Below are 15,188 nucleotides of genomic sequence, written 5' to 3'. Positions count from 1 at the left end.
CGCTGTCGTTGGCCAAAGCCAGCTAATTAATTGTCGTCGTTGCAGGTGATTAGAACTTAAATGAGTTGCCGGTGCAGCAGAAGTTTCCGTGGCGCAGTTAGCCGTCAGAAAAGCGATGACATGAGGGGATAGCCGTGCCAAATTGGACACAAGGGGGTTGCTGGGTTATGCAGCTGTTTTGTGGTGGTCACACAATAGCTTTTATGCGACCAAAAACCAAGTGCGCAACTCGATATTCGGAAAATGTTACAGAACAATGTCAAGTTCAATCTGTTTTTATTGTAACCAAAGAATTGTCAAAAATATCTGACTATCATTAAGATACTTCTCAATAAAAATATAGAACGAATAAGAATATAGCTTTTATATTTCTTGAAAATCTATTATGTGGTTTAATATATTTCACTATTTCATTTCATTTGCAGTCATCAGCGAAGATCCCGAGTTCACGGATGTGATCGAGAATATCACTGTGCCCGCGGGGCGAAACGTAAAGTTAGCTTGCTCTGTCAAGAACCTGGGAACCTATAAGGTAAGACCAGCCAAATCAACAATTTTGCAGATTTGTACCTTATGTTAACTTAAATAAAAAATGTAGCATTTGGTTTTTTAAACCGAAATGCATAAAGTCCATAAGGTTAACAAAACGAAGTCAACTTTCGCAGCGACTTTTGGTTTGCGCTGAAATAAATGCTCCACCGCCAATCGATTGGAGTGGTTTTTGTGGGTGTGGCACTAATGCGAACTGGACACTGCTCCATCCGGATGGATGCATCCAGCTGATCAATATTCATTGTGTGGTGCACACTTTTGGGCGCCACTCGGCGTGCCTAGAAGAATCCACCGCATCGCATCGCATCGCATTGCTGTGACTTGTGGCTCAGCCGACAATTTAAATTTGCATCCAATTGAATTTCCATAATGTGCGTGCGACCGAAACGTGCATTAATTTCATTCTCGACTTTCGCCTCGACACTCGGCTTGTAATAATTTTTATGTCTCTTAAGTTCGGCATGTGCGACCCTCGACCCCACCACCCATAACCTCCCACAGCCACCCACAACCGCCCACAACCACCCAAAACCACCCACAACCACCCATTACCGCACAAACTACGCCCACCTCCGCCCGCCCAGCCATTCATCTCCAGGTGCTATCCTCATTGGCCTCAGGTAAGCTCAAAAGTTAACCAGCGAGGACCGCTTGTAGCTGCAATAAAACGTGACTTTGCATGCAAAATAGTTGCCTAGCGAGTGGGTGGGCCACCCATCTCACCCATTTCGCCCATCTCGCCCATCGCAACGCCACATTGGCTTTAGCACAAACAGTCAGGTTGCCGGGGAATTGATTTTAAAGCCCTCGGCGGGTATAACCACTTTTCCACCAAACTGGCCACTCAAAAAAGACCACGTATTAACAGCATACAAGCAGTTTAATGTTCCAATGAAAAATTGTTTATCGATGTACTGAACAAATATCTATTGTGCAAGTGGCTTTCGGAATAATTCAGATGTACAACAAAGAAAATATATTTATTCAATATTGGCTTAAAATCCCGGTTTTTGTATATATATATATGAAATATTTTCGTTTTGGCCCAGACAAGTCTACACTCTGAAATTAAGCTTAAAGATTTCAGATGATTTTGTAGCAATTTAGATAGGGCATACCCACTTCGTTATCCTTAGTGTTTGAAAAACTTTCAGCACTTCTTGTGCTGCCAAATATTTGAGCTGCGTGGAAATTAACTCGCGTAGTTCATAAGCGCTTTTTTCACACGTTTACTCCCAAATTGTTAATGTCGAGCAAGTAGGTTTTTATTAGCTGAAGCCCTTTAGCTACCCATACCCTTACCCATACACATTTCCCCATTTTCCCTTTTCCCATTTCCCACAGCACTACGTATTGTCCTTGTTTGCATTTCAATTTTAAACGCCTACACAAACAGTCGAAAAACTCGCACACACAGAGCCGAACTAACAACAATGCCAGTAACATGAGCATAAGTTTACTTTGTTTATGTTGTTGCTTGGCCCCACTTTCAACTCCTCCCACTCCGCCGCCCCCACAGAACATAAACATTTTCAGGCATAATAAAGTTTGTTTATTTTTGCTTCGGCTACAAGTTTTTCTACTTGTTTTCTTTTTTAGTTTTTACTTTAAATTTTATGACTTCATTTAGTATTTTCTATGGCAGGCGTCGTCGGCTAGCGGCAAGGAATTTTTGGGGGCTGGCAAGAGTTGTGCCATTACGCAAATTGCAAATTGGTCATTTTGTTTGTCGGCTTCTATCGAATCGAGCCATCAGCATGTGTCTGAGACAAGTGAAAGCTTCTGCTCCATGAAAATGAAGATAAACACAAGAGAGCTTGCAGCTCTTCCCAAATAAAAAACTGCTTTAATGGAGCTCGTGGACATTCAGCTGCTCTGCTTTAAGTGAAATATGTGGTGGCACAGTGGCGGGGTAGATTCACTTACGACGGGCTTGCTTAGTAAACCAAATATAGCTTTTCCAAACTCTCACCTTTTACAAAGGGAAGAGGGTATTTTAGTTCACGCGATGTCCGTTTGTCCGCTCTTCTGTCTGTCCGTAAGTCTGTCCGTACGCCTGTCCGTAAGTCTGTCCGTTCGTCTGTCTGTAGTCTGTCCGTAAGTCTGTCGGTACGTCTGTCCGTAAGTCTGTCCGTACGTCTGTCCGTAAGCCCGTCCGTCCGTTGCATATTCAAGTGATGCCAACCCACCCAATCTTACTAATACTATTTTGCATACATATGGCAATGACCGTGTAACTCAAATTAGCAAAACTTTCAAATTGGGACCAGCATAAGTGCTGGTGCCACTAATAGTAATCTTCTGGGCACGACTCATGCCATTTGGTGGCCATAAATGGACTAAAATATGCGTGAAATTTTAATGGCAGCTGGTGCTCGGCCTGAGGAGAAGACTTTTAAAAGTCGCACTGTTACACAAACCGCACCGCCCAAAAGTCTACATTGCCTTGACTTTTACTCGAAAATCGTAAAATAATTTGGTCAAGAGTCGCACTGTGGCTGCGCCTTCGTCTAGGAGGATGGTGGGGAACTTTTGATGGCCTAACATGGCGTCTAATTAAATTTGTTGAAATGGCGTTTAAGCATAAGCTTATAATAATAAGTTTAAAATATTCTTGCAAACTCTAGCAGAATTGGCTGGCTGCAACTTAAAGCAAACTTTCTAATAACTTAAATCCACTCAGGAATTCATTTCTATTGATTTTAAGTCCACTATCTTTCCGTCTGGCTGATAAACGTGGCCACATTAATTCTTCCATTCGATTCTACTTTGAGCAACAGCATCGCAAAACTAGCATTTGCAGTCCTGACTTTTAATATGCCAAAGTCAACGGCGCCGAAATGTAAAATAAGCAAATTTGATGGCGACTTCCTCGCCTCGTCGTCTTGTCTCCGATTCCCGCTCATCGCGTCTATGGGGCTGCACGTTTTCCCTGGCAGACGTTGAAAAATTAACCGATATCAGTCCACGTTTGCCAGTCACAATCCTTCTTGGATGCTTCTCCTCCTGTGGCGCCCCTCGGTTGATGTTGATAGTGCAGCGTTTCGGGATATTTCATTCAATCCCCCTTCGCCGACGCCACTGGGCGAGCAGCGCCCACCATTACCATGGATTCCCTGACACTTCTTTGGAATTTATCATTGAAATGGCATCGACCTCCTTTGTTGCCCGCGCTCGGCATGTCTCAGCCAATGCGTTGGGTGCTTATATTTGCATAAATTGCTTGTTGTTCTCAGCCCCTGCCCCGCCATCTGTTGGACGGGAAAAGCAAACTATTGATGTTGCATAAGCGTGTGGGTGAGTGGCGGAGTGGGATGCCCAGCCTAGCATCCCTTGCTAGAGGTTACACTATGGTCCCCGCATCGGCTGTGACATGTGGAAGAAGTTTAGAGCCGAATGCGGTCGTTAATCCTTCATTGAAATTGATGATGATGGCCCAAAGTTTGGCCAATAAAACCGTTGACAGCTTGTCGTCAAATGACCCGCACATATGTATGTACATGTGTTTGGCAAAGATGCCGCAGTTGGTGGACATCCATCATAACTTGGTCCATATCAGCGGCTTGAATAATTAAGGTTTTTTTTTTTTGTTTCCCAGGTTGCGTGGATGCACTTCGAGCAGTCGGCCATTCTCACCGTTCACAACCACGTGATAACGCGTAATCCGAGGATTAGTGTCACCCACGATAAGCACGACAAGCACCGCACCTGGTTCCTGCATATCAACAATGTCCAGGAGGAGGACAGGGGCCGATACATGTGCCAAATCAATACGGTTACGGCCAAGACCCAGTATGGATTTGTCAAAGTAGTGGGTAAGTCTTTGACTGGCATTGCACCGTCCTTTGCATTTTGCATTTCATTTGCCAAATCTGTCGGAGGATATTAGTTTACCTGTCTCCTTCCGATCCTTGTCTACTTTTGAGAACTACGTGGATATGTCCAGGATCCAAGGATCCATAACTCGGCTAGGGCGTGAGAAGATAATAAATAATTACATAGCAACCAATATTTAGAACCAATAAAATGATTAAGATCTTTGAAAGGAACGGACAAACTACAAGGAAGTGCTGGAATTTTCGAACAAGTTCCGCCTTTCAAGTTGACAAATCAACATCATCCGGCTACCGAACGGCACTGGGGCACAGTCCATGTCCATGTCCACGTCCACGTCCACGTCCACATCCTATTCCACAGAAGCCTTTATTGCCTCCTGCAGGGTCGAATGGGCGTGCTTCGGTCCATTCGCATAAATCAGTTTTTGTGGCAAAACTTGAAAAATATGTGCGCAAACAAATGGCAACGGACGATGAAGTGAAATGGACGGGGAGAATCAGCAGGCAGTCCGTGCAACAGTTTGAGCCCAGAGTGCCACAGTGGCAACACATACCGACACGAGGGACACACGCAGACACAGACACAGTCACAGACACAGGAAGAGAAACAGACACAGACATCGCATGGAAATGCAAGGACACATATGCTGCACATAGTGGGTTTTGGGCTTAGGTCCTTTTTGAAGGAGAAGTCTCTGTCGTGACTGGAAACACCCATTACTGAAACTTAATGAATGCTTCTGATTTCGCCTTGTATTTCTTCGTTTAATGTAAGAGAGGTAGCTTTCTGTACAAGCTTGGCATACTTTAAATTTTTAATTTTAAATGTAAGGACTCACCTTGAAATTGTTTAAATGGTAGACCACTAGGCGACCTTAAACAAATATATGTATATTATTCAGTTCAGTACTATTTAATATTATTTTTAACACAAATAGTACTCTATAGTATAAGCCACTTACCTAAATGCAACAAAGTTCAGTAAGTTCGTAGGGCCATTTTTCAAAACACACATGAGACAGTAATCCCAATTCAATTCGGTTAAATCTCGTTGACAAATTAAAAGTGCAACATCCAAGTATAAGCCAGATTTCAGTTGATCCCATTCTCTGTTTTTTGCATGGGCAAAGTAATGAAACTTTGTTAAGCCTAATTTCCCAGGCCAATTTAAATCGCATATTGGGGTTCATGCGGCGTACGCCCTTAAAACTTTTGCAGGTATAAAAATGGCTGCGGCATATTTCAAGCATTTTTTTTTGGTCAAGCCTTCCACATTTGTGGCTCGTTTTGTTGGCTCTGTGCAGAGCGACCAGAGCTGTCATAGTTGCATTTTTTGTGTTTTACTTTTTCATTTTTTGCTGCTGGTAAATTTGCCTTGCATTTTTGCCGGCCCAGAACTTTTGCCACATCAGCATGTGGCAAGAATATGTACATATGTGTGTGTGCTGTATCTGTGTGGACGATAACGTGCGTGAGTGTGTGAGTGCGGCGAAAAAGACACAAAAAATTGCGCCAACGACAACGTTGGCCAAAAAGGGTTAACCGGAAAAAATTGTTAACAGTTACAGTCGCTCCGGTCACGCCGCATCAAATGGCCAAGACGCGTGCTGCGTGTTATATGAGCATTTTACAGCGCCGTCGCCTGCTTAACGACTTTTTAAAAGGCATAAGGCATTAAGCCGCAGGAATGGCGGAAACAATTGTCTGTTCAGAGCTTCTCAGGCCATAGACAGGCTTAATAGACAGGTTTTAGGCCTTTGGCTTCATAAGCCGTACTTCCTGGCGTCAACTAAGATGGCGCCAATATTGTGCCGTCAATTGGCCAAAAATGGGTCCATAAAAGAGCGCATATTGCATCATTCAAATGAAATCAAACAATTTTCATTTACATAACAAATCGAATTAATTGCTCCGAAACTAAATGGTGCGCACTGGTCTAAATGAAAATCGGAAACACCACGCAGCGCACATCGATTTAACAGAACTAAACAAGAGGAACGTTTCGGTTTCAGCATCTCGACTACCAGATACCCGCTACTCTGTAAACTGAATTCGTATGAAGTTATCTTTATTTTACGACCAATTATTAACTTAATTTCTGTGTTGTTCTGTGACTTTGGCAACTTATTTCTAACAAACTTAAGCTATTTTTTGCCATGTAACGTACTTATCAAAAAAATCAGCATACTGCCTGTAGTAACAGGTATAATTGCGAAAGAAAAACGCAATAAAAACATAACATGCTCTTAATTACATTTAGCGACAAACATAAAACGAAATTAAAATGTTGCATTTGTGCTGTGTAGATGGGAAAACAAACCTGAAAACGTTGTCGGCCAAATGAGTAAATAAATAAATTCATTTTTGGGTAGTGCAACATTTGTGAATTTAATTTGCTGACTCGAATGCAATGCGCGGAATAAAATCCACAGACATCACGGAGGCTACGCAGAAATTTGTGGCTTGAGCATGCAAAAACAAACATTAAATGCGTCCGAATTTATGGCCCATGCACACAGAATGCATTTAAATGCGCCGGCGATGGCGATGGCAATGGCCATGGCGATGGTGATGCCGATGGCAGCCTGCTGTTGTCCATCCTCTGATGCTGTGCCGCCTGACGCAAACGGGGCACGGAGGAGCAGGAGCAGGAGCAGGAGCAGGACCAGTACCAGAAGCAGGACCCCCATAGCTGCTCCCCTGCGCCTCCCGCCAAATTACCGCACATTGCGAAAGTAGCAGCAAATGCAGCTTGTAACCGTAGCGAAATAACAAACACCAACAATTACGAGCTGGACGAGAATGAGGACGAGGACTAGGATGTGGATGTGGACACTGGGTGTATTCAGCGCGGCTGCCGCATACATATATTCTCATTTATGTTCACATAATGAGGCCATTTATTAAATTCAATTATTTTGTTGACATCGGCGCGGGGCAGAGGCAATATCACAATGTACTAAGGCAACAAATAATGGGAATAGCCGCTAAATTGTGCGCCAAAAAGTAGGCAACAGTTTCTAATGGACATTGCCTTTGTCTAATTGAAGTTGCGACTGCATAGCAAAGCCCATAGATATAACTTCGCATTCCAATGATAAGAAACGATTAATAAATAAAGCTAATTCTAGATAAAAAACGCCAAAATAAAATTTATTATTCCTATCTATTGTCATTATGGCCAGTCAAAAGCCAGCAAAAACACATAAATAAAAACTTTCCAGGCAAACACATCGATTAAAAAGTTTACAAAGATTTTGCAGCGTGTGATGGTCATCAAAAGTGCTAAGCCAAAAACACCAATTGGCGCATTATGTAATAAGCAAAAAATAGAACACTATTGCACTACTAATTAAATTTCACATGCACTTACATGTATGTACATATGTTTGTATCTCGAGGAAAAAGTTTCTTGGTTTAGGGTCGAAAGTTTCCGCAACGTCGGCAGCTGCGAAAAATATCAATAAGAAACTAATATGTCACAAGCAAGGGAACAACATCTGCCGGGTCACCAAGTTGGGCCACTTTTTTCATCCTGGTTGTGTCCGGGTTCTGTCCTGGTTTGTCCGGCGATTAGCACATCAAGCGTTTATTAATAGCATGATATAAAGCTTGGGCAAAAAGTTTTTGGTCATTATTGGGCACGAGAAAAGAAAGGTAAAAGGGCGAAACTTTTCAAAAGTTTGTTCTTTTAATTACGCTTTTTTCCCCTACGGTTACCATAGTTCTCGGATGAGAAAAGTTGAAACATGGGGTATTTCCTTATGAAAGGCAACTTTCTACGTCGACAAGATAAGCCGGCTATTAATGTTAATCCCGACGCTACAATGATACGCGGACAATATATATTTATTGCCCCATGGCCTCCAGTTCCATCAATTAAAAACGTGTGCCGAAAACCAGACATTTGCTGACCGGATTGCCATTGATTAGCTGTCCAATTCAGAACGAATGGCGACAGGTCGCTGCAAATACGTGACCTGCCATGGAAGACCTGGCCTTGACCCCCATGAAAACTACCCGACGGATTACTGCCAGCGATCAAATGTTTGAAAATCGGAAAATGTATGTATTAGGCAGCTCCAGAAATGCAGAATTTGAAGTTTCAATCACTGTCAATGCTAATCAATGTGCATTGCCAGAAGGCTGTCCATTCCACGACCCTTTCCACGCTCCGCTGTGATTTGCATAGATTTTTCATTAAAGATTTTCAGGGATTTTCGACCAAATACAAAAGAGTTCCTCGAGCTATTGAAAAAAAACCCTCAAACAAAGTGAATGGCATGGGAAGTGAAACTGATGACAACTTGATGAAGGTTGCCGCATCGATTTTTGAATTAGCCGAATGACTCCTTATTTCGCCAGGAGCAACGGACTTCGAGTCTGAATCTGGATGCAAAGCTAATTAGGCTTAAAGTTACGCACTGACTGTGAGTAGAACAAGAACTCACTCACTGCGGAGTGAGCGCATTGGAGTCAACAATGCGTGAAATGTTCCTTTTTTTCCGCTTTCCCACTACCTTTGGGCAAGTCCGACATGTCTGGGTGTCTTCAACCAACCAGCTACTCGCATTACAAGTGCTTCTCGCGGAGAGGGTATTCCCAAGTCACTGTAGTTGTCGGAGTGTTTTCCATCGGTTTCCGCTTTCTTGGCAGCGACATTTCCATGAAAGTGGAACTTTTCACTTCTGTCCTTTGCATTTAAATCGAGCTTTGCACGTTTCCATGTAGTTTTGGCTGAAATACTCCCCTAATGTCCCCTCTCCCTCTCACTCTCCCTCTGGCTCTCCAACAGTGCCGCCCAATATAGACGACGCCCTGACCTCCAGTGACATCATCGTGCGCGAGGGCGATAACGTTACGCTGCGCTGCAAGGCGAAAGGTAGTCCGGAGCCGACCATCAAGTGGAAACGCGATGACGGCAATAAAATCGTTGTCAACAAGACGCTCGAGGGTGAGTCCAAGCCTTTGGCCAGCCTTTGAGATGCCACTAAACCGTGAAATCCTTGCAGTGCACGACTTGGAGACGGACTCCCTGGAGCTGGAGCGCATTTCGCGACTGCACATGGGCGCCTATCTGTGCATCGCCTCGAATGGAGTGCCGCCCAGCGTGTCCAAGCGGATCAAAGTCAGCGTGGACTGTAAGTCCATCGATATCCTTACTTGGTTAGCTTTTACTATAATGACATTTACTCTTTCCTCCAGTTTCGCCAATGGTCTGGATACCACATCAGCTGGTGGGCATTCCCATTGGGTTCAACATCACGCTGGAGTGCTTCATCGAGGCGAATCCGACATCACTTAACTATTGGACGCGGGAAAACGATCAAATGATCACTGAGTCATCGAAGTACAAGTAAGTTGAAGTCATCGTGCCATTGTTTATTCACCAATCGATTGAGGATGCTTTGGGTTATCTCTTGGGTGAACTATCAGCTGTGGGCACATTATATTCCGCTGATATGGCGACGTTTCGCAACCAGTCGCTCCCAGCAATCTGCGATCTCGGCTCAGTTTGCTGTCTACAATGTTCTGGATTGCCAGCCTGCTGATTTTTCCCATTTGCGCTGCCACCACAGCCCGCAATGCCGAGTCACATCCCAACTCACGGCTGATGAGCAACATCCTCAGCTACGTGGCGGAGGATTCCAGTGCGTGCGACAACTACTACCAACATGCCTGCGGCAAGTACGCGGCGCGCCACATCGACGATCCCTTCACGGAGATCACCCAAATGCTGGACCACAAGGTGAACGGAAACCTGGTCCAGCTAATGGACGAACTGCACCAACGCTCCCGGTCACCTGGCTTCAACGAGTCCAGTGTGGAGGCCAAGGCACTGCGCTTCTACCAAACCTGCCGTGACGCTCCACAGAGCACACGCAAGATGGAGCACTACCTTAGACTAACTTCTCCCGCCGAGGCAATCACATGGCCCCACTTCGCACCCCGCGGCGAGCCCTGGCCCAAGGATCACTTCAATTGGATGCAGGCCCTGGGCCACCTATACCGCTACGGCTTTACCAATGTTCTGGTATACGTGTTGGCCCTACCAAGCGTTAAGAATAGGGACCACTTCCGACTGGACATCAGTATGCCCAGTCTGGAAGGGAACGCGCAGCACCTGGGCAGCTTTCTCAATACCCTCGCCACTCTTAATGCCATGGGTGTGCCGGAAAAAAGCTCAATACCCCTTGCGCGGAAGATCAGAAGGCTGGAGTCCGCCATACGGGTCCTAACCGAAGTGGACGACGATGATAATAGCGAGACTTGGACTCTGCGCCAGTGGGAGCACCTAACCGGCTACGCATGGCAGGATTTCATCGAGTCCATAGTTGGCCACAGTGTCTCAAATCAACACTTGGTGCAGGCCCAAAACGTAAAGTACTTCAAGGGCCTCAAGCGACTGATGGACTCCACAGACGGCGAGGTGGTGGCCTACTACATCATGACCCGATTCGTGCTCTATCTCCTGGATGACAGCATGGACAGCAGTGAGCCCATCGATTGCGTCAAGGATGTGCGCCGCACCATGAACCTGGCATCGGACCTGCTCTACGAGGAGCGCTTCCTGGACGCGGCGACACTGCAGCAGTACACCCAGGAGGTGACGCAGATCTTTGACCAGTTGCGCCGGCGATTCCTATTGCAACTCGGTGAGAATCGCCTTGGACTGACCAGGGAGCAGAGCAGTATGGTGGCTACAAAGGCACAGCATGTCGTGCTCAACATTGGGAGCATGCCAAGAGGACTTGACCATCGTAGCTTTGTCAGCCGGCACTATGAGGATCTTGTGTTTCCGCTCGCGGATTATGACTACGCACGGGAGCATCTTAACCTGCTGGAGTTCCGCACCAGAAAGCAGCTGTTACATCTCGACCAACGTGCTCCGAGTCCCGGGGAGTTCTTTTACCTGGCGGAACCCAGCGCGGACATCAACTCCAGTCCCTACTATCTGATGCGGTACAACGTCATCGTGGTGCCACACGGACTTCTGCAGGAGCCATTCTTTGCGGCGGACAGCCACGACATATTCAAGTACAGCCTGCTGGGATTCGTCCTTGCCCACGAGTTGATGCACTCCGTCGACACCATGGGTCTGCAGTTCGACAGTTACGGGAACGTATACGAAATTGACCCGCAGATATCCAGTTCACCGCAATTCGAGGCGGGAGTGCAGTGCCTGAACCAGAACAATACCCAGTATGTGGACGAGCGCATTGCAGACATTGCCGGACTGGATCTGGTCTATTCCACCTACTTTCAAAAGAACTTGCGAAGGAGTCAAACCGACTTTACCACCATTCCGCCGCAACAAATCTTCTTCCTCAATCTGGCGCAGTTCTTCTGCGGAGACGGTGATCCCACGAACTTCGTGGACCACGACAACGACCAGATGCGTCTGCAGCAAATGCTCAATGGGTTCGCTCCGTTCCACCAGGCCTATGGCTGTCCAGCAAGGAGTAACCAGCCCGAAAAGTGCCAGCTGTGGTAACGAGTTACAAGTTCCAAGTTCCAACCGATTCAAGTGGTACTACACTATCACAATTAACAGAGAATCGGATGTTTTCATACCCGTTGGACATGAATAATAAATCTGAATAAAATCGAATAATGTATAAAACTGAATCATACAATAAATTAAATGGATCTGAAGCTCACTACCTCATCGTCCAGCTACATTCACTCAGCATTTAAAACACACTTGCTTGGGTGAGATTCTATTTATTCATAACTGGATCCTGCGATGTCCTGAGATGGAGGGAGAACCATTACCATAGGCGGCACCGCTGGCTGGCCTGCATCTTGGCCTTCTTGTCGCACCCGAACTCCCGTGCGAACTCTTCAAAGTTGGCCAGCGTCTGCATCACACGCAACTCATCCGCGGCGTGCTTCAGATGTGCCTCCGACTGGGAACGCGGACTGAGCACTGGTGTCCGGCCGCAGAAGAACTGGGCGAAGGTGATGAAGAATAGCTGCCGCTGGCTGAACTGCGGCATCAGCGGATCCCGCGGCTCCCGCTTGTCCCGCACCCCGAAGAACGTCTCATACGCCAGCCGCAGGGCCACAAAGTCGGCCAGCTTCTCGTCGATCCACTTGGAGCCGGTGGCCATCTGCTGCTGCAGGCACTGCAGCCCCTGACGAAACTGTCGACTGGCGCCGATCTCCTCCACGGGGCCCATGATGTTTCCCAGGCCATCGTAGTCCATTCCCGACATGTCGAAGCCGTGCGCCAGTTCGTGGGCCAGAACGAATCCCATGACCGCGTGCTGCTGCAGGGCGCTGATGTTCCGATGCCAGATGGGCAGCTGGAGCAGACCGTGAGGCACCAGGACCAGGTTGCGGGGTCGCACATACAGGGGCGACGAGTTGCTGGCCTCCCAGCTCTCCGACAGGTAGCTCAAGTTGCTGCCCGTGGAATTGGCGGAGTTGGTCGCGTTCACGGAGAGCAGATCGTGGTTCGCCTCTACGCGCTGGCGCAGCAGGACCAGCTGGTTGCCGTAGAAGGAGTGGCCGCTCAGGTCGACGCGCACGTGGTACTGCTCCACGTCCTCCACATCCTCCGGCTGAAAGAAGCCCATCTGCAGGCGTGCTGCGCGCAGCTTCTGCTGCAGGATGTGCACCAGAGGTGGCGATAGTCTCATCCGGTTCTCAGCCAAGATCTGGCCAAATCGCGCCTTCAAGCGCTGGAACAGGGCGCGGACGTGGGTATCGGATTGCGGGTCGGAGAACTGCTGGCCCACCAGCCAGCTACTGGCCAGGGGCATGGACCTCCGGAGGGCGGCCACGCACTCACCCCGCGAGATGTCCGCCGGACCCTGTTGCTTGAGGAAGGCCAAACACTTGAGCATGATGTAGTTGCAGACGGTGTCCGGGCTCTCCGATTCCACCAGGTCGCTGAGGGCCCTGAGGTACGGGATATTCTCGATGATCAATGTGGAGCGCAGATCCAGCTCGGAGTCGCTGCGCACCTGGCGCATAAAGGACAGCCAACGTAGCTGAGGCAGGTACGAGTCCAGGTAGCCCAGCTGCATTTCCCGCGGTCCTTCGTCGTCCTCCAGCTCCTGCAGGCGGTGCAGCTTCCGCTCGAAGTCGTCCACCTGACGCGCCAAGGCGTTGGCCGTGCGCTTGGTCTGGCCGATGTCCAGGAGCAGCTCGATCATGGCTCCCTCACCCGTGGGCTGCGTCTCCTGGCGACTCGGCTTGTTCACATAGATGCTGTAGTTGCGCGCGTCATCCCATCGGGGCAGGACCTCCTCCCGCAGCAGCACTCCGTTCAGTCCGTGCAGACGCAGTCGCCCCAAGGTCGTTATCCAGTCGAACTGCTCCGGACGCCAGCCGCGACCCACCGATGGCCACTGGGTGGAGTTGCTGGGCGGCAGGAGCTGCAGGTACTTCTTCAGGTTGTACGGCTTAAGGCGTTTGCACGAACGGTAGTAGAGTCGCATCTGCTCCAGAATCGTGGAGTCCGACTCGGCGGAGCTCTCATTCCTTCTCCGCAGCAGCAGCTCCAGCTTCCGGTTCACGGATTGGTCGATCAGCCCCAGGGTATCGGTGGGCAGCAGCTGACCCTGGTATCGCTGCCGATCCCTGGTCCAATCCCGGTCGCGCGGGGAGTGCTGCTCCTGCTGCTGGATCTGCCAGTTACCGCAGGTGTACTGGTAGAAGTTCTCGCAGGGATGCGCCTTCGTGTCCATGTAGCTCTGCAGCTGCTCGGCCAGCATTTCCTGGACGCTCCGGGGGGCGTTGGTCTGGCGACAGGCGGTGGGCGTGGTGCGCCAGGCCAGCGAAAATATGAGCCAGGCCACCAGGCTGAGCTTCAGCATGATGGTTTCGACTGTGACAAATTGCAACTGGCCGAACTGCGATTCGCCCGGATCGCGGCGACTGCGGACTAGAGCAGGCCATCGCCTGTCAGTCATCATCGTGGGAGGAGCAGTGGATCCTAGCTACATGTACACACCCAGTACTTGACCTTTCCTAAGTAGAGCAAAGCTGTGCTCGCCTTGTTTTTTTGTCAAGTAACTAAAATGGTTTTTAAAAGGCCAAAGTTTGATGGACTTCGTAGCTGTTGGTGGCGCATTCTTAATAGCTAGATACAAAGCCATGGGATATAATATCATTTGACTTTAGATCGGATCTTCAGCACCTGAAGCCACTGTACGCTGGCGGCTAGGTCGCGTTTTGATTAGACATAAGTGCGCGCTTATCAGTTTCACCTTGGCCTTGATACCCGATTGTGGGCTGTGGGCAGTGGGCTGTGGGCTGTTGTGGGACTGACCCACAACGAGCACAATGGCTGTCATTGAACTTGCCTCACGCTGATGCCTCCGCCTCTCCACTTTCAGAACCGAGACCATTCCCGGCCATCCCTCGTACAAGGCGACCATGCGGCTCACGATTACCAACGTCCAGAGCAGCGATTACGGCAACTACAAGTGCGTCGCCAAAAATCCTCGCGGCGACATGGACGGCAACATAAAGCTCTACAGTAAGTGACTAGGCTATATGTGTTATTTATACCCTTTGATATTGCGCCACAGTCGCAGCTAAACGCATATTTACGCCCCACTGTAAATGAAAATGGGCGCCAGTGTTTGGGGGGCTTTAAACTCGAAACTGCGACGGTTTCTTAAATGGAAGTTTCATTTTGTTGGATTTTTGGGGCTTCACAAAAGAAAATACCTTTTCTTAATAAGTAGTTATAATATTTTTATATGTAGCAAGATAAGATTTATATATTTAATAAGGTAATGATGTTTAATTTTTTCGTTTTATCTTTGTTGCCGTTTACGGGGC

The 15,188-nt window shown here is 47.9% G+C and overlaps 3 protein-coding genes across 3 annotated transcripts in view; 2 read left to right on the top strand and 1 right to left on the bottom strand.

The window, feature by feature from the left end:
• Positions 1 to 15,188, top strand: part of LOC122623494 (neurotrimin) — a 30,877-nt gene that overhangs the window by 13,159 nt on the left and 2,530 nt on the right. The window contains exons 2-7 of the mRNA XM_043802693.1: positions 426 to 532; positions 4,151 to 4,367; positions 9,184 to 9,342; positions 9,401 to 9,529; positions 9,594 to 9,744; positions 14,738 to 14,880. Coding sequence (XP_043658628.1) covers positions 426 to 532; positions 4,151 to 4,367; positions 9,184 to 9,342; positions 9,401 to 9,529; positions 9,594 to 9,744; positions 14,738 to 14,880 — 906 coding nt within the window. The remainder of the gene's footprint in view (positions 1 to 425; positions 533 to 4,150; positions 4,368 to 9,183; positions 9,343 to 9,400; positions 9,530 to 9,593; positions 9,745 to 14,737; positions 14,881 to 15,188) is intronic.
• LOC122623484 (neprilysin-21-like) lies at positions 9,916 to 12,049 on the top strand. The gene has a single exon (XM_043802683.1). The coding sequence runs from the start codon at positions 9,916 to 9,918 to the stop codon at positions 11,881 to 11,883; it is 1,968 nt and encodes a 655-aa protein (XP_043658618.1). The 3' UTR covers positions 11,884 to 12,049.
• Positions 12,123 to 14,742, bottom strand: LOC122623477 (membrane metallo-endopeptidase-like 1). Its single transcript, XM_043802670.1, has one exon. It carries the CDS (start codon positions 14,312 to 14,314, stop codon positions 12,161 to 12,163), a length of 2,154 nt encoding a protein of 717 aa, XP_043658605.1. The 5' UTR covers positions 14,315 to 14,742; the 3' UTR covers positions 12,123 to 12,160.

Source organism: Drosophila teissieri, chromosome 2L (assembly GCF_016746235.2).
Source record: "Drosophila teissieri strain GT53w chromosome 2L, Prin_Dtei_1.1, whole genome shotgun sequence".
In the NCBI taxonomy this organism is placed as follows: domain Eukaryota; kingdom Metazoa; phylum Arthropoda; class Insecta; order Diptera; family Drosophilidae; genus Drosophila; species Drosophila teissieri.
This window is presented reverse-complemented; position numbering and strand designations above follow the sequence as displayed.